This window comes from Xiphias gladius, chromosome 1 (genome assembly GCF_016859285.1).
Source record: "Xiphias gladius isolate SHS-SW01 ecotype Sanya breed wild chromosome 1, ASM1685928v1, whole genome shotgun sequence".
Lineage (NCBI taxonomy): Eukaryota > Metazoa > Chordata > Actinopteri > Istiophoriformes > Xiphiidae > Xiphias > Xiphias gladius.
In genome coordinates, this window is record NC_053400.1 from 22,075,501 (window position 1) to 22,100,710 (window position 25,210).

At 38.7% G+C, this 25,210-nt stretch overlaps 1 protein-coding gene across 4 annotated transcripts in view; it reads right to left on the bottom strand.

Moving 5' to 3' along the window:
* Window positions 1-25,210, bottom strand: part of mettl15 (methyltransferase like 15) — a 53,696-nt gene that overhangs the window by 24,915 nt on the left and 3,571 nt on the right. For all 4 annotated transcript variants that reach the window (XM_040129060.1, XM_040129051.1, XM_040129034.1 and 1 more), the window contains exon 3: window positions 2,562-2,698. In XM_040129060.1, the coding sequence (XP_039984994.1) occupies window positions 2,562-2,698 (137 nt within the window). The remainder of the gene's footprint in view (window positions 1-2,561; window positions 2,699-25,210) is intronic.

Consider the following 25,210-nt stretch of genomic DNA (forward strand, 5'->3'; position numbering starts at 1 on the left):
AGTTTTGCCCTAACAACTTCAGCCTCACAGATTTCTTTTCATGGGGTACCTTGAGGTCATATATGGCCTTCTGAAACAGTCAACTAATCAGAGCTTAGAAGGCTGGATTAGGGCTGCATTCAGATCAACTTCAGAACTGCATGAAAAAATGCAGGCCCTCACATTAATTTGAATAGACCCAGTCTGTCAACGCAGCAGGGGTTAAAAACACAGAGCGCTCGGCAAAATAATGCCGGGTCGTCCGGCAAAAAGACTGAACCAGGCCTTAACTTGCACTGCAATGCAGCGTATTTTGGCAAGGCACTACGTTGGCCAATCTCATACGTGCAAGAGCACATTCCTGGTGGATTAATTGATAATGTGACGATGTATTTCTCTTTACCTCACTATTGTTGTTATGTAAGTTGTAAAATCCTGTCTGTGAGTATTAGAAAGCGTTGTAAAGTGTTTTGGCATCTGGTAATCCTTTAATCATCAATTTGTTACTTCAAAGGGACTTCCTGGACACTATTTAATGTCTTGCCAGTACCTTAAACAACACCCACCCACCAACGCAGTCCCCTGCGCTGTTTTAAAGCACTGCTGTTTGAATGGTATTATTATCTTCCTACATAGCTACCTACCAAGCTACATCCATGAAAAACAGCGACAAAAATTTGCATAAAGTGTGGATGAAATCGACAAAGCTGTACAAGATGTTGTAAGTGGACTCACAGAAATGACTTTTAAATTGGTGTATATTTTTAATCATCATGGAAATGCTGACTGCTCCTAGCCACCGCTACCACAGCTTTCATATCAACTGACAATTACATTTGATGGGACAGATACTAGATCTCTTGCAACTGACTGGTATAACTGGTTTGTAAAACAAAATGAAATAACACCTCCCCATAAGAAATGGGCCGATAAGAAATTAAATTCAGGCTAAATGAAGTGAAACACTACGTGAATTTAGTCAGATTGCCATGTCAGATTGTCTCCTGTGACAGACACAACACGAAACACATAACACAACAATGGGGGGAAAAAAAAAGACTATCAGCTCAATAACAAAAACATAAAAGAGTTTCAGTCTTACGAAACATAAACTATTATTATTAAAACTTCTTTAAGTAAGCCAAATAAAGTAAGAGAACAAATATGTAGAGGTAAATTATAACTCAGCTTCATGTGCCAAATTTTCAGATTTTACTATCCTGATGTGATAGCCAGCATGTTACTAGATGTAAAACCAACAAAGTGCACAGTGCATGCAAACAGTAAACATCATATCTCATATTATATCAGTCTCTGTGTGACTCCCATACGCACACATGTAAATCCGATGTTGGCCTGACGTGGCTTTTCAAAAATGCTTGGTGCCTTGTCAGATTTATAACATTTATTGTGGGCACAACTGCTGAAGTGCTTCAAGCACAGGGAATTCATAGCAACAACAACAATGGTGAAAAGCACATACTGGCAAGGCTCAACGCGAAGGAGACAAATCCCATTAAAGACGGAGAGTTACTTTCATAAGCTAATGCTTTTAAATATACTTAAATATACTAAAACTGGGTTCAGATTCACAGTAACACACAACAGTTTGCACTGAGGTTATACTTTCCTCAAGACATGGGAGTACAGAGGAGAGAGAAAATCCTCTAACCCTGTTGTGTGGATGCACTGCGTAGGCTGCCTGGGTCTTTTACTCAGGCTTCCAATAATATTGGTTAATTGCTAGATTTCTCTAGCTTCTCTCAACTTGCATCACGAGTAGGCGTAGAAGAGTTTACAGCAGGGGTATATTGCTGCTGACAGAATACAGTGCTCTCATTCTCTCTCTCTCTTAATTGTCATTCCCTGCTCACAGGCACATTTCTCTGGCAGATTCCCTTGAGAGAGGTTTCCCCAGAATCTACGTAAAAGGATTCCTTCCCACGCCATGGTCTTAGGAACATCTCATTTTCATCCTCCTGCGCCTTGCTCATGTACACATACACTCCCTCTCACCCTGGCATTGTGTCCTCGTGTCTCCCTGTTCTCGAACTCTTATGTCTTCATTTTCTCTTTTTTTCCTCTCTCCGTCTCTCTCTCTCTCTCCACTTTTTAACTTCTCTGGGCTTCTCTCTACTTCCTGCCCCCCCCATATCTTATAGATCCTCCGTGGGAGGCAGCATCTCCCTCACACTACAGGCGTGGGCCCTTACTCTGACAAATGACATGCTGAGCCCACCAGCTTTGCGTGGGGGGAGAAAAGCTTTAAGTTAAGAAGGAGGAATGGATTTGATTGGATGGTGAAACTCAGGGGCTGTATCTTGGCAAGCAGTATTTGATCGGGCTCAGGCAAGAAGTGAGAAATACAGGGAGAACTGCGATACTATATCACACCTACATTATGGTCTAAGAAATAATGACCACAAACCAAACACTGCTCAAAATGGTCAAGCTGTCAGCTGTGACAATAAAAACTTAAGGTTAAAAACATTAACCATGATATAGTATAAACATTTGTCTAGGCAGCTTGTAGCTTTAACTTGTGTTTTGGTCTAGCTGATCTCTTTCAATAAATCACTTACGGGTGTTCCTTGGCTAACTGCTGGGCCAGAGAAATTGCTGTAGGATCTCGGTCTAAGGCCAGGACTGTAACTTCAGGAACCATATTCAGTATTGCTTTGGTATGACCACCACCTCCAAATGTCATGTCCAGGACCACCTACATGCGAGAAAGCAAGAAAACAACAACACATTCTTCACAAAACAGGACTCCATATACATGATTCATCATCGTGATCTTATCATCACAATGTTAGTTCTTCAGTTCAATGTATAATTTACAGTGGTGCACTGACAAGCATCATTTAAATCAGATTCTTCTGAATCTATCTTATCTCAGTGTATATAATATCAATGTGAAAGTTGAAATGAATTCAAAATTGGAGAGAGGCCTGTCAGTTTAAGGTAGACTTCCTCAATATACAGTACATAAATTGAACTGATGAAGAAAGTTGTCTTTGTACTTGAATAATGGAAGTGTAATGCTCATAATTAAAGTGTAAATGTTACACGATTGCAGTTTTCTGCCCAATTTTACTCTCTCTCTCTTTCCTTAGTGTCTTCACTATTGTTTCCAAGCTCATATTTGGAGTTGTAATAAAATATAATTTCAGGTCACAATGCAATGTAAAATTTTTAATCAACATATTATAATATTTTGCTTAATAGCCTCACATCCTGTATGAAAGGCAAACAGTAAGGTTAAACGTCCTCTACAAGTTCTTTCTATGTTGTTATTTTGTTCCGTCCTCTGCATTTTAAAAGGCTGTGACAGATAAACATGACAGAGCCAGCATTTGTTTAATAATTCTTTAAATAAGCTATGATGTCTTGCAAGTTCTGGTAAATGTCGATTATTTCCTTTGATTTATTTTGAAGTCACACAGCAGTGTTTCTGAAGGCAAATTATATCATTATTTAATCTCACCAAAACACCATAAAAAAACAATACTTAGGTCTCACGTTTGACAGCTTCAACATTCACTAAAACTGAACTTTTTTTTTTTCAGAAAGAACATTTCTAATCAGTTGAAGCTTTTCTAATCAATATTTTTATGTGAAGAGTGAATCAAATGACTACCTGTAATCTGAAAGCTGCTGCATGAACCCGAAGAAAATCATCACCCAACTCTGCAGTTTCCCTCACCTCTACAGAGCATTTTAGCTTCTTTAGCTCATTGTTTTGGTTTTATGGCCCACAACCTTACTGAACTTTGGTCCACTCTCATCACTCTTATTCCTGGCTGCAGGAGGCAGCTGTTTTTATTCAGGGTTTCAACCAGAAAATTTGTTAGCAGAGTTGGGTAATGCTGTGTTCATGTCATGTCAGGAAAATGTAATTATGATATTCCAACTGGTAAATAGGGTTAACGTCAACTTCCAAGTCATAAGTATCACCGGGAAACTAGATTTTTCTGAAAGCTCCAATATATCCAATAAGCACTCCCAATCACAGAAGTACCAGAAAACCAAACAAATATGGATGCCTCACATCAGCCAAAGACTGTTGTTCAGTGTAACTGAACCAAAATTAAATGGACATGGAGTTATTATGTTAATGCACAGTCTTTTAATCCTAACCTGACCAACTCTGTAATTATACAACCACGGTGATGACGTGAACATTTGTAGTAGTTAACTTTGGAATCAATTCAATCCATGAGATTACCTGGTTTAATAAATGTTTTATATAAATATTATATCCCGTGTGACGTGAAGGCGGCATAAGCTCTGCCAAACCCATCACTGTGAGAAACTATTGGCAAATTTAACCTACAGTGACCAGTTAATGGGGACGCTTGCTGATCTGAAACACCGCAGTACAGTGGTGAGTTTTTTCTTTCACATCCCCTCCTGTGATGGACTGAGATGCTAGCCTCAACTTTTCCTACCTATAATAACTCAAGTAAAAACTAAAAACAATACTTTTCTTTTGTCCTGATATTGCAACGTGCTGCTCTGATCAATTACGTCAAAGTGAATGTATGATGTGATTGATCAATCAATCACCAACGGAGCTTAATCGACAGATCTGGATGAGTCTCGTCTCGTGATTAATTTAGTTGTGACTTCATGCAGCAAAACAGTCAGCTCACTCAATGTTATTGGAGGTGCTCTTTATTTCAAGTGCAGCCAGGAACCACCATGATAATATGCAGCAGGAAACCCTTTAAACTCACCACACTGAAAGCAACTCTTATGCTTTCAGTGCAACACACTCACTTTCAAGCTTTGTCTTATGCTCTCATGCTAACCCAAAAATGCCAAAAAGAACCAAAAAAGAAGAAGTCATTTATCAAAAGATATTGCTGGCTAGGTAGTTATATAGCTTACCAGGCCCCCCCAGAATGCTGTCAGCCAGAAACACAAGTATTGGACAAGCAATGTATGAAAATGCACCTGAATTTTTTTCATTTAAAAAATCTTCCAAAGACAGTCTTGTAATAATACAACTATACCACTCCATGACACCATAGCAATGGTACTACACACTGTGCCAATGACATGTTAGCTAGACCCCTCCCTCTCAGTCTGAAAAAACAACAAACAAAATGTACGGCACCCGCAGGAGAGCTGTTAGGTCAGAAAAATAAAAATAATGAATCAATGGAAATCAATTCTCAATTGTAAAATAACACTTGTCCTGCATTGCTGGTACTTTCATGAGTTCTGGTTTTGGTGGTGGATTTTGCTGAATTTTGCTATGGTGATTTTTGACAAGCACTGTGAACATTATAATTTTCAAAACAGATATTAAAGCCTTTAATATTTTAAAGGGAATTCTGAAATTGGACAATGTTAACTCTCTACTGTGTAATGAAAAAAAAATCTGTTTTGTGAAGAATTCCTTATTGAGAAAACTGCGATTATAAGTCCTTAATTGCCCCAGAAATTATTTTATTAAATTTATCCTAAAACAAATATAAAAATGCCATTGGTTTAAATCAATTGTGTTTAAAAATGTGTAAATATGTACTTCATTCATATGTGCATGCCAGTGTTATAGTGTGTGAAACACAAATTATTCATCATATCATGTAGGGCAGCGAGTGGAAAAATGTTTTATCAAGGAAAAGTCCAATACCTGCCAACCATTCTGCAGCATCTTTGCTGTTAGTCAGGTAGCTGTTAACTCAGCTGTATCCATGGCATAAGACTTGCAAGGCAGAAAACGTCTCCTGTCCAGACATATTTCCTTATATGTTTCTTGACTGCCAGTGCTACAAAAAAAAAAAACTGCACTGACTGGACAGTTTGAGAGTGTTTGAATAATTGGCTGGATTTTTCTTTACTTTTTGTCTTTCAAATTTCTGCTCTCTGGTTTATTATAATATCCGCAAATGATAGGCAACAGATATAAAATGACACAAAAGGAAATGCCAGCTATTCCCCACAAAAACATTAAACCTGTCGATCGATAGTGACGTTGAAGGTGGGGTGTGTGCGTGCATGTGTGAGGGAAGAAGTGATCAATGGCGGTTCCCTCTCCTCTCCAGCGCAAAGCAGCAGATGGGGAGGGGGTGTGGGCTAGTGGGATGAGTCACACGCATAATGAACTTGCCTGTTGTGCTATTCAATACAAAAAAGGAAAACGAAAACACAAACACAAACAGGAAAGTAGGCTGGCGTTTATCGAAACAGTCGACACAAGCAACCAGGAGACAAACTGGTCCTCTACTGGAGTGTGCAGTACTTGTCATAACAACCTTTTGTCATATCTTGAGGAATCTGTGGCCAAAGGAAGAAAGGTAAAGCCTATTTATTTCACTGGTGCAAAAGACAGCAGAGACTGCCAGCAGATTCTCAATATTCTTAGAGGTGTTTGGTTGGAAATATAAATACTGCATATTTATTCACATTTCTATAATTGCTGGACTGAGCACAGACACTATCCATCTTTATGAGGTTTAATGCAAGTTTCACCCCATTCAGTCACTAACACGCAACAAATTAACTAAGCTAAAAATTAAGTGCATGCAAACCACAATTGAGAATTGGATGTTTACAAGGTCATTTATAACGTAAATTGAAAATCTAGTTCCTTCGCCCTCAGGGAAAAAAAAGCTTCTTCAAAAACCCTGAATGCTGCCATGAAACTCTTCCCTCTTTTTCAAAAAGCCTGCTACCTTTGCCACTGGATGGACAAAAAAACTTCTTGAAAAGATCTTGTGATAATGGGTTTGGCATTTGCAATGATTGACACAAAACTTCAGAGTGAGTCATTCACGTTGATATTTCATACAGAGGGGTGTTAGCAAGGCTCTCACCTAAGCCTGGCCTTCCCAGAGAAAGCAGCAGCCTGGAATAAGCCAGAACCCCACATGGGTCATCACAGTATCTAAATGCAAAGTTGATACTTAAACTAAAAGTAATTGCTGTAGTGTATGTTTTGTACTCTGTTTAGGGTGTGTAATATCTGCCTTTCCCAGCAGAGGGAATAGAAGAGTTAGGAGTGGTCCAAGTGGTGCAGACCAACAGTGAAGCTGCAAGGTGCTATAATGCACGACACTTCAGCAGTCACCCCACAGCATTCTTAATGAGAGCTTTCCTTCCCAAAAGGAAAAAGAAAAAACATTATAGAATCTCATTTGGTATGTTAAGTCAAAAACATGGGTAAGAGCATCTATTAAGAGAAATTTTACAAACATATATAATGTGGGAAAAGCATATTTTTTGCATTAATGAGATTTAGCAAACATAATACAGCTCATACAACAGTAAATAATATCTTGTTCATATGGAAAAAGGGGCCTCATCTCAAGTCTTCTTATGGTTGAATTCATTAGGAAAAGGGGAACAGGAACCTGAGAGAAGCCTGAGTACTCACCTAAATCCTACTTATGACTCCCCAGCCCAGGTCAGTTACAGTGGGGGATCTAAAATGTCATTGAGGGGAGTTTTTACAGATCTTGTTACACTAACACACAGACCATTAGGGAGACAGATACACAGGTACAGGATCGCTTTTCTTGTCGCGTCCGTTGCCATGGCAAGAGTGGAGGTAACCGGTTTGCATTTCTTTCTCTGTCACACAAAGTTCGTGGTGAGATAAGTGTGCGTGAATTTGGCAGGTTTGTGGCATGAGAACATGGTATGAATAGATGAAGGCAGAGGTTGTGATTATGGTAATGACGGTGGTTTTATCGACTGCAGAGAGCAATGGAGTGTCTACATACCTGGTCACTGCCTTTGTGGACTAGATTGTGGCTATATAGCTCACACTTGAAACCGCTGCTATGGTCAAATTAGACCAAGATTACCTTACAATAAATTTACTTTTTAACTACATGCTTATGCCTGAACCACCTTATTACAGCTTCAGTCTGTTTCTCTACAGCTTATCTCCACGTTGATCTTAACTTTTCTTTTAAAAAGGGTGTAAATAATTATTTCCTCTCTCTACTTTATTTAAACAAATGTATAAGGTGTGCGTATTGTTCTTGCAGATAGGAGCAAGGGGGTGCACAAAACAGATGGCCAGTGAGAGTAGACAAACTCAAAAGGCACGAAAGCTTCCTGCAATTACTCTGTCAAGAGATTATATTGAAGGTGGTCAGTGATGTCCGAGATGCATGTGGCCTAAATTTAAAGTGTACATACCACCTGTGTGTCTGAGAGCAAGAGAGAGTGAGTGAATAAGTAAGTGAGTGAACAAGTGATACAGGAGCACAAAAATGTTGACAAAACTCTTTGCCAGAGGGCTCCTTCCAAATGCCTCTCTGTATGTTAAGCTAATCTCTCTTTTGTCAAAGGAATGCTGCACAGTTACGAAAAATACTTTCATTCCTCATCTATTCAGTGCTGTTTGCACTCTTTTGGAACGAGTTTAAATAAAGGCACTTGAGGAGGTATTTGAGCTAGGTAGGACAAGACACGTCCACACGCGCAACAAAAGCATTTGCTCATTTGTCTCCAAGAACACCCACCTGAAGTATGTCTGATGTAGGTTATTTCCAAAATGATGTTATTTACTTATCGTAGCAGATGAATGTGTGCCAATGGGGAAAAGTTCTTGTCTCTGCCTTGGTTTTTGGATTTGGGGTTTATAAAAAATAATGCATAATGAGACTTTAGAAACTCCAACCATAGGTGAAGGCTGTCTGATAGTTCCACACTTCCTGTGAGGGGGTAGGGCATCATCCAGTCCCTCAGTCCTCCTGTTGATCAAACACTTTTAAATGGATTATTGCCATGAAATTTAGTGCTGATCTTCATGCTCCCTAACGGATAAATTCTAATTTGGTGAATGTTATCATGGTAATTGTAGGTGACGTATGATTACATGTGTGCTGGCTGCTAAGCAAATAGGAAAGTGAGCTGAAAAATCAAAGAGCTGGTAAAGGATAAACATGAGAGTAAAATAAATGTTTCTTTAATTCTTTTTCTCAATTTTTTTGAAGTAGGGTTGAGGTTAATGTTATTTATTTATGTATTTGGATATACTCATGAGTCATAGCTATATATATAAGACTATAATACAAACAGTGTATGACCTGTCACACTTGTTGCATGTGGAAATCTAAAGACATGGGTTCTCCTCATGGCCCTACTCAACTATCTTCCGAGGAGATTATCTGATTTAATGTTATTGAAACCTGACTTAAGTCCACCTACAAATAATGTATTTATTTTTACTTTTTTGTCTTTTGTTTTTCTCCCATTCGAGCCCTTTTTATAGACTGAACCATGCTGCTTCTCTGGCCACCTAAATAGCAAAAGTTAGTTAGCTGTACCCATTCGCCTTTGCCCAAAAGCACAACATCTGAGCCTACTGTACATTTAATGAGATTAGAGGAAAAATCATTGTTATGTTTACGTATGTTGTTTATCACTGTTAGTCATTGCACTTTTACCTGAACTGTTCGTGTTTTTTTTTTTTTTTTTAAAAACAAGTAGATTGGGTCCTGCTATTTGTTTTGCTGGCAATGCTCCCAACACTGGGCAACATGTACGCACAGGTATAAGAAGGCTAACAAAGGTTCCCACTGCTGCGGATCAAACAAAATCTAATAAGGGCATGATACATACAGGCCTAATATATAAATCCTACCGACATGTTCATACACGTTTCTGAGAAGTTCACACTTAACTTGAATTGCAGCTAATGATTCATTCAACGATTCATGCTCCTAAGAAGATACCAGACCCGAAGGGATGTCTTCAAATTTCTTATTTTGTTCTGCTATTTAAAAAAAAAAAAAGTATTCAGCTTAGAGTGAAACGCCACAGTTAAAACTAATAAAAGAAATTCACATTTGAGACCATCATAGCTTTGACCATTCAATTTTTGATTAGTCAGAACCAATCTTAATCTAATCAATCACAAAACACTGCTGTCATGAATTCGTCAGGGAAAGAACAGCAAGCTGCAACTGCAAGTCGAGCATCTTTTCCCTGAGGAAAATGTGACTGAAAAAGAGAGCGGCTGAAGAGCCATAGACTAATAGAGACTAGTAGCAAATGTGTATCATTTACTGCACAGCCATATCCACAGAGACACAGTGTATATGCTGCAAAAAATGGGACTGTGCAGCTTTTAATGTCAGCAATGGCCACTTAAAGTAAGGATCAATGAGTAATGTGCAGTATTAAAGTTTTGATTAAAGTTGATGTTTCTTCACTAGCTTTATTTGTTGGGAAAATTGTTGACAAAGTCACAAATACTGACTAGTCATTCTTGAGTATACTTTTTAGCTAGTGTTTTGTCCTTTTTCTAGAGACATCCCTTTTTTGGATTGGCTGCATCAGAAAATAGGCTAGTGGTCTACAGATGTGTGTAGTTCTCAGTGTAGCGCAAGGCAGAGGATATACTGGAAAACTATCTAAACAATTTCAGGAAGCTGGATAGTCTGTTTGTCACAGCGTGTCCCCACACCATATATAGCAAATTTCAGGCTCAATCTTGGCTGTTATGAAACACATAGGCATGGATAAGTGTCTTTATGTTCCTTCTGGTGTCACCTTGCTTAAAGCTAGGGAAAGATTCATGAAGGTTCATAAAGCCAAGGACATAAAGCAGCTTACAAACTGTATCTGTGGAGAAACAAGTAAATCAATCGTGTTGATCAAATATGTGACATTTGCCAGAGTAAAATATTGTTTAGGTCTCCATAAGCAATGCCAAGTAGCTCTGACATAAAATATGTAAACCACTTTTTTACAGTTCCTCCCTGGTTATAAGAAAAAACACTACACAGCAATAGTAACCACTTTTATGTTGGAAGTCAAACAGGACAAAACACTATGTAAAGCATTACATACAATAAAATGTCCTGATATACAAATAGTAAGGGGGCAGAGGTAAAGAATTGAGAAATCCCCTCCACTGAGTCTTACTTTCTACCTAAAGACACCTCTAACAGTACAGGAGAAAGGTTGTGTTAGGGTACAGAAGAGTGAAGCTTGGGGTCTGATGAAGAAGAAGCACTGGTCTCTGTCACTAGAAGTCCATGTGTGATAAAAAGGAAGAAAGAGCACAGAAGTGAAGATACTTCAATAAACTTCTACTAGCTCACTACCTGTCAGGCAGCACTGTAATACAAATTAATGGGCCACCCCAAAGCTTAACTTTAACAAACACAGACACACTGTCTCTTTGTTTACTCCAATAGGTCTACGATCATGAATGTTTTACCTGAGTATTATTCTACTAAATGATTATGCGGCATATTTGCTGGTCCCTGGGATGAGGAAAAATAAAACCAGGAGCTGAAACCGCCATAAACTGGATTTAACTTAAACTGGCAGCAGTGGTTGCTTGAACAAAAGTCAAGAAATTACATACTTACTCCTTTACACATCTTTCAAATATGAAAAAATGTATAGACGATGTATTTTAATGGTATGCAAGCAAAGTTAGCTCTCCCTGGGAGAAAGCTGCATAAGTTGAGTTTAAATTTAACCTATACTTATCACTGAGACCTGCACAACTAACTTTGAATGAGTCAATCTGAAATGCTTAGTCTTTCTATTTTTCCAGTAGGGCCATGGGAAGGGGCTCTGGTTAATTTTAATTTATCTGTCAATGGAAAACTGACAACATATTTAATCATAAATAATAATACGGACATCTGTGGTAAAGGCTAAGGTCTACCAAGAGATCCTCCTTCTTTCAGCTCAGGTGGATCATTTTTAACATTTTGTACATAAGTGTGCAACGTTCGCTGTCCAAGGTGCTGATCCTGGGACCGCAAGGGATGTGGGAGCTGTCAGAGGAAACTCAGCATTGTCCCTCAAATTAGGTAAACTGGTTACAAACTTTTTTTGCCCCTTGGTGTGAATGTATCATTTCACATTGTACAAACAGGCGAGGCCCTTTGGAAATAAGCACCACCAAAGAATAACACTCACATTCACTGTACTGGGGTGGCAGCAGAAATCTCAGAGACACATATCAACAAAATTAACGAATTAACATCAAACTATGGCTACAAATAACTAGAGGAAATGTATGTTTTGCCATGTTGTGGGTGAATTGTACCTTAAATGCTAATGAATTAACTATACAACAAGACAATTAAAACTAATTTTACAAAACCTCTAAAGCTAGTATTGTTTTTTATGAATACATACACTCAGTGGCCACTTCATTAGGCACACCTGGACAATATATTGCAATTCAATAATACAATTTAATATTGCATTATGCTGAGAAGTGTATCATGAGGGGGACAGAATATTAGAAACATCTCTGAATATAATGCAGCCCGGTAAAATACCATCGATAATATTAAAACATAATTAAATTACCACCTCTGTGACAGTTTCAACAAAAATTGAACATTATAGGGATCATAAAAGTAGACTACATGACTTTTTAGACAGAAACAATATTGGTAGACAAAAGAAGGAGCATAATTATATGTACATCACAAGTAGGTGAAAGCCTACTGGAAAAATAATGTCACCTTGGGCAGGTTTTGATCAGCCACATCTGTCATCTTAGAGCCTATCAGCCTATTGGTTATACTATATGGGTGACTTATCCATTTTTAAACATTTTAACCCAACAAAAGGTCCAACTGGGATTGAACCTTTGTCTATTTAAATAAATTTGTTGTTTAGAGTCAGTGTACAGAAACAACATTGCTACACTCGGGCTACCTGATGGTGTTACCAACTAAAATGTTGGTGACCTGGCATCACAATCAGTCAAGAGTCTAGAAACCTAAATACTCTATCACCTTATCACTACTTAGGGTCACTGTCGTCATAGAAGGATGCCGAGCTAGTGACTCTGAATGTAACGGATAGGAGATATACACTGCCCCTCCAGGTCTTCCTAGATGTTACCAGTTCCATTAAAAACACTGGTCCCTCCCAAGCACCCTCCTTTACATGATGTGTTTCTAGGCTTTGGAGTGATCTTACATGCTTCATATGCGGCTGCTGACATATTATGAAGTTTCTTGGAAGACTGTAATATAATCTCCCCTCTGTCTTCTCACCTTAAATCAAACACCGTAGCATCCTCAACCACATCACATTTTCTTCTTCTTCCTTCCTTCTTTCCTCTCCTTTATACTCTTTTTTCCTCACCACCACTTTTGCATAATTCATACCAGTTCTGCCTTTGTTCTAATGTTACGTTTGTTATATTTTTCAATAAAAATCTGACTGCAAAGAGGAAAACCCCAGTCCTCGTCCTTCCCCACATAAAGCTCATAAAGCTGATGTCAAGCATCCGCCCACTTCAAGGAGTCCTGAGACTGGCTCTTACACCATGGTGGTGCTGAGGAGATCCCTGGAGAAACAGGGATAGCAGGCACTTGTATCTTCTCTGAAACTATGAGCCAATAACTCAATATTTACTGTACATGGGCAATCCAAAGCAACGATTGGTCTTTCTACCATGTTTTATAGGCTGCGCTTTCTGAAAAAGTAATCTAAAAGAAATTTTAAAAAAAAATTGAAACGAGGAATTCATTTCGCTGTTTGGAGAATTGTTTTGATGAAATATTAAACTTTCTTTCTGTCAAAATTAAAACATAACTCAATGTACTTAAAGGAGCAACTTTAAAATCTATTCTGAAGCTTTAGAAAATATGTTCATATGTGTTTCAGTTGAATTTGTCAATCTACTGCATGACCAAAACATCATGGCTGCAGAGGATTATCATCTGCACTGCAAAGTAATCACATTATCAAGCAACAATCTGTGTGTCAAAATGATGTGAATGGCATTTTTATTTACTTTGCATGTTCTAAACCTTTGCAAATGAGGCAATGAGTGACAGCTGGGGAAGAACTGATTGGACACTGAAAGAAATGGAAAGGGAGGGACCTCAACTGTGTGCATGAGTCATCACTCCCCACCCCAAACCCCCCCAGTCAAACTGTGTGTTTTTGTCTTGCAGGTTGGAGATTTACTGAGCTGCACTTTCTCTGCTGGAAAGATTCATTTTCCCATAAAACTGAATGCAGGCCTAACAAGCAAATTATAATGAGTTGCATCATGAGTCAAATTTTCAGGAGCAGGAAAAATGTCTTTACAGTTAGTACAAGATATCCTAAATATAAATGTATGTGCCGAATTATAACAATGTCAGTGTTTAATATTAATGTTTATTATAACACTGTCAGACATCAGGAGGGTGCTGAGTCTGCTAAAACGTAGTAAAACTAAGATACATTTTTTACATGTTACTGTACCAGTTTGTCTGGCTTAAACTATTAACTATGGATTTAATAGGCTAAAATTTATGAAATGTAATGACTATCTAATCTAGAAAAGAGATTATTCTGAATACTCAGCATAGTGTCTCCAGGATACATATCCTTACATCAGCAAAGACTACATCCTCATCTCTGTGCTTCTGCAGCTGTAGGAGACAGCCATTCATGATAATCGAAATAATGTTTCCCACAGTGTAGCAGGTTAGTTTGGGGTTGAGAGTAGGGGGGAAGAGGGTTGCTGTGTGTGAAATCCTACTCATTACTTTAATTAGTCAAATCACATTTGTCACAACTTAGCTAGTATATAAATATTCAAGAGGAGCATGTTTCTGCATTATCTGACACTTTAAAAAAAAAAACTCAGATATTATTATTTTACTCTGTTAGTTATAAGCCAAAGAGAAGCCTTGGCAGAATTACTGCTTCAATATCAAAGTCCCCATCCACTAAAAATTGTTTTTTGTTTATTGTTATTTTACCTGGAAATTTGACCTTCACTGTGCAGAATAATGTATATGCATAGTCTGACACTAGAAGGCTGTTTTCACATTCATCTGTTGAAGGGGGAAAGTTCCTCTGTGCTCTACTTAAAAACTGACTGACACATGCACGTATGAGCTGATTTTTGTTTGGAAACCAATTGTGGTTCAGTATTCAACTTACAACAAGTGTGATATGGAAACATGAATCCTCCAGTACACATACTGAGAATGAACTTTTCAGTGAAGTAGAAGACATTTTGTGTCCAGCAGTTAAATGTTTGAAACAAAAAATATTTGCATAATTATAGATTCTGGATTTTTCAATGACTGAGAAGAGGAAAATGTAATTTTAAGAATTTTTACCAAAGTAATTGAACTTTTTTGTGGATGAATCATATTGGATACATATATTTTTATTCCACGTAGAGTATTTTATGTCTTAAAATGTCTAGAAGGGATCTTTAAGATAACACTCTCAGAAATGACTAATAATAATAATAATAATAATAATAATAATATATATACATACATATATACAAACATACATACATACACACACACACACACACACACACACACACACACACACACACACATACATTTATTTATAAAGAAAAAAAAAATCCCCCCCCCCCAAGTGGTGGTGTGTCTTCCTCAAGCTCGGGTCCTCTACCAGAGGCCTGGGAGTTTGAGGATTCTGCGTAGTATCTTAGCTGTTCCTAGGACTGTTCTCTTCTGGACAGTGATCTCCTCTTTCAGCCCTTGATATTTTTCGATTTTCTCGCGTTCCGTCTTCTTGACGTTGCTGTCGCTTGGGATCACTACGTCTATCACTACTGCCTTCTTCTGTTGTTTGTCGATCAACAAGATGTCCGGTTGGTTAGCCATCACCAGTTTGTCAGTCTGGATCTGGAAGTCCCACAGGATCTTGGCTTGGTCATTCTCAACCACCTTAGGAGGTGTCTTCCTTTGTGACCTTGGGACCTCCAACCCATACTCAGTGCAGATGTTCCTGTACACTATGCCAGCCACTTGGTTATGACGTTCCATGTACGCTGTTCCTGCCTGCATCTTACACCCTGCTACTATGTGCTGAAATGTCTCAGGAGCATCTTTGCACAGCCTGCACCTGGGGTCCTGTCTGGTGTGGTAGATCCCCGCCTCTATATATCTTGTACAGAGTGCCTGGTCTTGTGCTGCCATGATTAGTGCTTCTGTGCTGCCCTTCTGTCCAGCCTTTTCCAGCCACTGGTAGGATTTCTTGATATCAGCCACTTCTTCTATCTGTCGGTGGTACATGCCGTGTAGGGGCTTGTCGCTCCATGATGGTTCCTTCTCCTCCTCTGCATCATCGGGTTTCTGCTGCCTGAGGTATTCACTTAGCAGTTCATCTTTGGGGGCCATCTTCCTGATGTATTCCTGGAGTTGTCATGATATTAGTGACCTCTGTCTCCTTCTTTAGGCAGCTTATTATTCCAGCGGGGTATCTGATGACTGGCAGGGCGTACGTGTTGATGGCCCGTATCTTGTTCTTCCCATTCAGCCGACTTTTCAGGACCTGCCTTACTCTGTGTAGGTATTTGGCTGCGCCTGACTTCCTTGCGGCCTGCTCAAGGTTCCCATTTGCCTGGAGGATCCAAGGGTATTTGTAGTTGTCCTGAACATCTGCAATGCTGCCTTCTGGTAGTTCAACCCCCTCCGTTCTGATCATCTTCCCTCTCTTCGATACTATCCGACCACACTTATCTAGTCCAAATGACATTCCGATGTGGTTGCTGTAGATCCTGGTGAGGTGGATCAGTGAGTCGATGTCTCGCTCATTCCTGGCATACAGCTTGATGTCTTCCATGCAAAAGAGGTGACTGATGGTTGTTCCACTTCGGAACTGGTACCCGTAGCCACTCTTTGAGATGATCTGGCTGATGGGGTTCAGGCCTATGCAGAACAGCAGCGGGGATAGTGCATCACCTTGGTATATGCCGCACCTGATGGTAACTTGTGCAATTGGCTTTGAGTTGGCCTCCAGAGTTGTTTTCCACAGCCCCATTGAGTCCTTGATGAAGGCTCTTGGTGTCCTGTTGATGTTGTACATGTCCAAGCATTCCAGTATCCATGTGTGTGGCATTGAGTCATAGGCCTTCTTGTAGTCAATCCAAGCGGAGCACAGGTTGGTCTGCCTGGTCTTGCAGTCTTGGGTGACTGCTCTATCGACCAGTAGGTGGTGCTTAGCACCCCTGGTGTTACTACCAATTCCTTTCTGGGCCCTGCTCATGTGTTGGGCCATGTGCCTATTCATCTTAGCTGCTATGATACCTGACAGGAGCTTCCATGTTGTACAGAGGCAGGTTATTGGCCGGTAGTTGGATGGAATTGTGCCCTTCTGGGGGTCCTTCATGATCCGGACTGTTTTTATATATATGCATGTGTGTGTGTGTGTGTGTATATATACACACACACACACACACACACACACACACACACACACACACACATAAATATATGTAAAAAGATATTTATTGTTTGCTCCATTATAGAAAAGCACATTACAATGCATTCATTCAGAAATATGTAATAAAAACACTTTCTGGTCTGCTGCTCTGGTGGCAAAGGCATGGTGAAGATCAGGCAACAAATATTTCTTGGTTATAATTAAATAATGCTTAAGTTTATCATCACTGTGCATCACTTTACTTCTAGCATTGGCACTGAATGTAAACATAAGATATTCTAAGCACTGTGAACTTCAAATACTGTCTTTTTTCTTAAGAGGACCGCCTCGACGGAAAATGGAAACTTCTCGTTTTCAGTCTAGTTGTCTGAGCTCACATGCTGTTTTTCTGACATGCTTATAAATCGTAGTTCTTAAAATACAAAATATAGACTGCTAACTTCCAGTGGATAGGAAATGCCAGAAAGTGTGATAGAAAGGCTAAAAGACTATTTCTTTGTTTTAACAGGAAACACAGAAATAAGGTCAAATGTGATGCAGTGGATCTATTCAAAATGATTACGTGCTTCATTGGTGCCTGCTCTGAAAGATTTCACTTAAGTGTGACAATACTGTCAATACAGTGTGCCAAGGAAACAATGCAAACTATATAAAGCCTAAGAGAAAACAGACGTGAAACTGAAAAGAAGGGGCGGAATCATCTAACTATATTCACAAAATGTAAAGAAGCATCAGGAAAGATGGCTTTCTCTCCTGAAGGTGAATTTCATGGTACTAAAGGAAGACAAAAGAAGAACAGGGCCAAGTCCATTAGGGAGTGCAAAGAGGAGTCGTGCTAAATGAAGGCCTCGTGGTGGAAGGCATGGTAATAGGGAAAGGACAACTAGAGGCATTTAAGAAGATGCTTCCAGTAGTTTGAAGACTGGGTTGACAATACAACATGAAATGAAAGGAACTAGGGAATGGGGTGGGGGCAGTAGAGATGTCTTGGGGGAGGGGGCAGGCTAGAAGGGAAGCTTCATAGTGTTATGTGCTCATTTTTAATAAAGTTGCCCTGGTCCTTTCCATGACTGGCACTAGCATCAGTCCACCAATTTTTTGTAATTAAAGTACCTGTTAAAAAGAGGTGGAGATACTGTGAAGGCCACAGAGTGCATCAATTTACCTGGTCGGTGCTTGTAAAGTGTCCACCCTATCTACATCTTCTATCATTATAACATAGAAAGTCTCTCTACCTCTCTGTTTCTCTGCAAAGCATATGCAATTGTCAGTAGACCCTTCTTGTGATACCAGAATAAAAAGGTATGGGAGGAGTAGAGTGAGGGGAGATTGTCCACTAATCGCAGATGGCGCTGTTCTTTCGGACGGATAAAAAAAACAAAAATAAAAATGCTAAAATGGATCGCCAAATATACTTTGGCCGCCGTTAATGCACCTGGGCTGCCTGCCCAAGTAATGTCTATGTGTGGGAAACACTGGGTGAAATTTACTACATCTAGTACTGCTGTCACTGTGCATATACTGTATTTCCTTGAAGTACTCATCAGCAAGAGGTGAAGGTGTTGTGAGATATAAAACATCTGGCCTCTGAAGCATTAAGTTTAAGGGTGGTATACTGACAAGTGTATAAGGCAATCCTCATGGGATGCAATGGTCGTCAGAAAGACGTTCCCTAAAATGCTTGCGATGGGAGAAGACTGTGCCCATTGTTGTGTTCAAGAAGAACCAAGGTATTTAGGAGTTTATTTTTAAGCAAGGCATCTGCAATACAGTTTACACGAACTCAACACACCTGAGCAGGGTCACTGTAGTGTACAGCTGACATGCTCTTCCTTGCCAAATTAGTCAGGAAACAGAGTAGGCAAGGAGTAGGAGCATCCCAGCTGAGAACAACAGAACTTCATCTGGATGCTGCTGGGAATATTGATAATGTTGGTTATACAGATAAGGTCAGTGCAACTGACTTTTATCAGAGAAGCTGCAACAGCAGTTTAATAAAGATCATTTAGACGCAGGAACACATGCCGAGGAAGATCAGTAAGAGAGTATACATTGCACCTGTTTTAAATTACCTTCAGTTTAAATTGGCCACAAGACCTAGGTTTATAATTCTATCTGGAGGGATTTTACAACTGGAAAGTCAACGACAATCACTTCCTACTCTGTCTCCACAATCAGGTAAAAAGCAGAATTACCCCATTTGTTACCTGTGTATAAGCAGCGCTGGGGTGTACCTTTGATGACACTACACAGAAAGCGAGTGTGTGCTAGCTGGCATTTGCAGTTCAGGACACTTTCATCTAAATCATCACATCACCAGACATCTTAGTGTTTACAATATGACCGTCTGTTAGTAGCACTCACTAGTGTGGCTAAGCTTAACAGTAGAAAATAATGATATTGAAAAATGAGATCACTGTTAAAACACAATTTCATGCAAGAGAGGAAGCATGTCTAACATGACAAACCATTTACTGCAGCAAGGTATAAAAATGCCGAATCACTGATTTATACTGAGAATGCCCCAGTTAATGGTAATTTATCAAACTCAGTTAAAAACGTGTGCATGGCAATATAATATTTTATTTTGCTATTTTACCAAAAAAAAAATACCACACCAAAATATCAGAGCATTTCTGATAAATCACCCTTTCTGCAAGTGTAAATCTGCTGAAAATAAGGGGTTTTTTTTTGCTTTCAGCTAATTTTCATAGTCTAATACTAAGACAAGAAGTGGAATCAGTTGATATAGCCAGAGTCGATCAGAAACATAAAAATTAAAATCATGCTCAATAAGTCTAAATGACACCTAAACCATAACAGTGATAAATAGTAATTGGACTAAATGATAAATATTTTGTTATATAATTATCCTGAACATATTTAAAATTTAAAACACTGAGATAATGCAGTTGGACCTCACGCAAACAACATCTTCAATTGAAGATGTGTTGCAGGAATGAGTCATCTCATTCCAGCTGTACCTGATTAGTTTACCCACACTCACACACCAGGAACAAATGTAAATATTGCAATAAAACCTGCTGTAATAGTATCAATTCGGCATCGAGGATGGGTTCCAGTTTATTTTTTACTAAGTTTAGCAATATTGAATGCATGTGAGCATAGAGTTATACAATTTCAATAATTTCTATTAAATCTATATGCAAATATAACTCTCAGTAATTGATGTTGTACCAGCACTTTCTTCTCCAGTTTACCCCTGTGCCATGCACTGTTATTTGATGTTATTTGGATACATCAGTTGTAAAGAGAAGTTTCTCTCTCTCTCTCTCTCTCTCTCTCTCACACACACACACACACACACTCAATGTTGTCATGACAAATTCAATCAAATATTAATAAAGTGCAACATTTGGGAAATTATTTACTTTTAGAGGAGCATTTAAGCTGTATTGGACAATATACAGTACTGTACAGTGTAAGATACAGCTTTGTAAGTAATGTAGCAGAACTGAACGTTGAGCGAATTTAGTTTGGAGGGTGGGAGCAAGGTTTAGTTTGAGCTAAGCTATGATAGACACCATGTGCTCAGGTAGGTGCAAGAAAGCTTGCTTCATTTGTTTAAGTTGTTGTTCAAGTGAACCTGAAGCTGAAGAATGTGTAAGATGAAAGCAACCACAAAAGGGTTGTCTGTTCAGCAAGGCTGAGCGATTTGGCGCTCTGTAGACTGAGGCACCCCATTTGGCTAATGAAGTCCCAGACTGTCTTCACACCACACCCCCACCCACCGCTCCACTATGAAATGTTCTACTCATGAAAGTAATGAGGCAGGGAGGGAGAAAGACGCTTCTGGCCACTGATAACCTCAGACTAAACTTGCAACCTTACGAGACAAGGGCCTAATATCTGGCCGTCAATCAGCCCCAGCATCCCTGGCTGGAGTGTTTAATTACAAGGATCAATTATTTACCAGCCTCCTCTTTCACTACTCAGTGCTCCCAAAAAAGGAGTGTAAAGAAAAAAAAGAAAAAAACATTGGCAGGACCCAGAAGAAGTTGTGGTGGCAAACTTAGAACAGAGAAAACAGTAAGTTGCTTGTTCCAAATAAAACAGATAGTGTTTATTCTGTGCATTGTGTATTAAGTATTATTTGATTAATGTAAATGAAATGTCATTTTAAAGCATATGCAACTTTCTACAATTAAAATCACATTTTACTACCTACAAATACAAGTGAAAACAGCAATTAGAAGATTACAGTAAATTCCTGGGATATTAGAAAAATGCCTATGTTAACTTACATCAGCTACGAAACTAAAACCAAAATAAATAATACTTCATTTATAAATGACCTATCTTAACACAAAGTTCTTTACAATAAGATGCAAAAATAAAATCTACTGTGACTCCCTGTACTTCATATTTACTCCTAAAGCCATTTCTTGACTTCAGCTGCATGTCCAAAACAGCAACTACAAGGCTTTTAACTAATTTGAAGAGACAAGATCATATTACCCCTTTCCTTGTATTCACAACAGCGCTTCACCTGGCTGATGCTGGGAATATAAGTAAGGAAACACAGATAAAGTCACAAAAAAGAAACTTTTATCTGAAATAGTGTACATTTCAAATGCTGCAGCCAATGCCAGAAAACAAAGACCAAAAGACCTGAAAGAGAGTATATGTCACACATTTAAATTTCCAAACGGCTGCCTGTTTTACAATAGAAGTTTCATAGATTGCATATTAAGTTTCTAAATACTCTTGCAGAAAAGTACATAACATTCCCTGTACTGTAGACTTAAAGACTCATTTCTCACCTCAGCTGGCCCAAAATTAAGCTGTAAAAATTTAAAGTAATTTAACAAGGCAATGTCATATATATTGCCCTGCTTCACAAACTGGTGCATTCAGTACCAGGCAAAAAATGATCCTGCACTCACATTAGCACTCACTGACATTGATGCATTTTTGCTCCCTGACAACCCCCGTAAGCCATACATTCCACAAAACCACCTGTGCTCTGCATTGTACAAAACTACATTTAATGTAAAAATTAGAGATAAAATAGATGGGAACTGCTTAAGTACATCATGTTAGACTACTGCACACAACCTGTCCTGCTCTGTGTTCTATCTTGCATCTAAAAATGGAAAAAGGAAAAAAAATAAACATTGAGAAGTAGCAGCTGGTGGAGTGTTTTGTGGTCATCTATCCATAGAACAGAGTGCCTCTTCATGTGTCCGATTTACAGCCAGCCAAATAACCCAAATAACAGCAGAGTGAAAAATGCAGCACTCAACTAAGTCTGCTGTGGTTCAGGGACTTAACAAGCTACGACACCGGTGATTTGTGGTTTGCCTGATTTGCTGTATTTTTGTGCTAGATTTCCATTGTGATCATGAGTCTACCCTGGTTCGTGCTATTTATGGTGTGCAAGCTCCATGTTGGCGAACACCTGCTTTCTACATAAGATGGCATTAATGCTTCTGTTACTTTCATGATGACCCCAGACTTAAAATTAAAGTGCTTTGGTATTCCTAAAAACAATTTAAAATTTTCTGAGTTCTTTACTGTTCTACTGTTGTTGCCTTTGGATTATTTAGTAAAGAGTTAAGTGTATCAGCATGTAAGAAGTCATGTTATATACGTATTTGCACACTGAAACGGATGTCCCAGACCGAATAGACAGAAACCAATACTGACTGTCAGCAGGATGAAATGTGTATGTGGAAATTTCTAAGACTGACTCGATGCCATGGGTGATGCTCACATTTCAGAACCTAAAATTAAATTATATGTATGCCAAAAAATAACTGTTAAATTGACTTATAAAACTATGTCATTCATTCAACACTAATACTAACAAATCTTCAAGTCTATTTTTAATTATTGTTTGGAATAATACATTTCATTTTGCATCAGCAAATGACAAAGATAATATGTAACTGTCCAACCAATATTTGTTATCTGCGTAAACCTGCTCAAAAATTAGTTGACTGTTGACAGACTCTGATATTGATCCAAAAAAAGTAGGTTTAACACTTATGGCCTCATTAATTCCACAAGGGGGAGTGTGTTGAGACTGAAATGTAAGAGTAGACAGCTCGTTTCTCCTTCTACAGCAGCACAGGGTTTCTCCCCTGGACTCTCAGATGATGGCTCATTAATCTATTCTAGAGGAGGTCCCCTACCCTGCGCCAGTGGAGGACTCCTCATGCATCGTTCTCTTCATCACAACTGTTTTACTTAACTATGAGTATTAATGAGTTAAAGAAGAGGTTTCATGAAAGCATTGTAGCAAAAAAAAATCTAAACGCAAAAAAAGGTGAATTTATGATTTATGCTTCTGATAGTAGCAAAGTTTTAAAATCTCATCTTAGCTGTATTTTTTTTAACATTAAAACGGATTTCAGTAATTTCCTGCAGTTTAAAGGAGTTGCAGGTTCTGCCAGTTCCGATGGGCATCAGCACCACACTGAGTATCCAAAGTCAAGACTTGGTATTAGTATCAACACCATTCAACACAGTGTTTTCAACATATTGTCTTGACACCACTAGAATGTTAACATACTCTAAATGTAGGCACCATAAAGAAGGATAAGAGAAAGACCACCATTGTTCTATATATATATATAACTGACCTGTGGTACATATAAATAAATCCTGTGGGGACCATGAAAATAAATAACAAATTTCTCGGATATCTGGCCAGTAGTTGAATAGATATCCTGCTTTAGAAAACAGAAAGAAGAGCAGACCAATCCCTCCAACCATCTCACAATAGAGATGGTCAAAATCCAATTTATATTGTATTCACACGACAATTAAATGACTGTTCAGACAGACTGTAGTTTCATATGAATCGTTGAACAATTCAGAGCTGCAGTCAGCAATTAGGGGGTCTGGAACCAGGCTAATAAACAGCAGTAAAACTTTTACAATCACTTGCTTCTTAATCCTCTGACACTGTTTCACCTGCTGCAGAAACAATGAGTTTCCTTTTGAGAAACCCTGTACCATCCCAAACACTTTCAGAACCAAAAAAAAAAGTAAAAGTTCTTGATTACACACATCAAAACGAAAAAAAGCTTTTTCCATTTTGTAACGTTTGTGTCCCTGGGTGTGCCGTCTCACTCTCTCTTTCTGTATGCTCGGTGTGTGAAAACATACATTTCCCAGTGCATCAAAGATTGTGCCTTTTTCTTTCCACAATGGAGGACTTGAACAAACACATGTAGGACATGAACAAAGACTCAAAAATGCAATGCAAACATGCCTTGGATAAAAACATTTTCATCCTATTTTTCCTTTTTCACTTGCAGTGGAAGTGGAGAGATCTTCAATATTAAAAGTTAGTATCCATTTTGCAGTACTTGCCCTAACTACTTTTATAAAGACTAAGTATCTAGAGCCAGTCTCGCGGCTCTGTGAGGCTTAGGCACAGCAGTGCTTAAATGCTAATGTCAGCATGTTAACATGCTGCAGTATTGGTACAGGCCATGAGTGTCTGTACCAAATGTAATGGCTATCTATCCAATAAATGTGGAGACATTCACTCAAAACTGCAAATGTTACCTCATGGAGGCGCTAAAGTTAAAGTCCAAATCATTAGGATAAATTGTCTGGGAACCATATATGACTGCACTAATTTTTATGCCAATCGTATCTTGAAATATGTGACAGAATAAGCAAAAAAAAAAAAAAAAAAATCACCAAAGCCATTAGAATTCATCCTGAGGAGAAAACCATTGCATGAGACCTTTAACTCAGTTAATGGTGAGCTGCATACTTCTTTGTTAAGTGAATGTATGCTTTCACTAAAGAAATATGACAAACTATCAAGCCAGATCCCACAAGCATTATGGCCATTTGTAAAACTGTGAAAATATAGTGTAAGCTACCAGTGCAAATTACCTACCTGCATACTCATTTACAGCAAGATGTCCTGTGTGGGAGGCAACAAAGCACTGAAAGGCTCCATTTACACACTTTGGTTTAACTGCAGTATTTGCTCCGACACCCATCATCGCTTAAGTACTCCATTCATACATACTCTGCTTCAGCTGACAAGAGCAATTACATATTGGTGATTATTTTA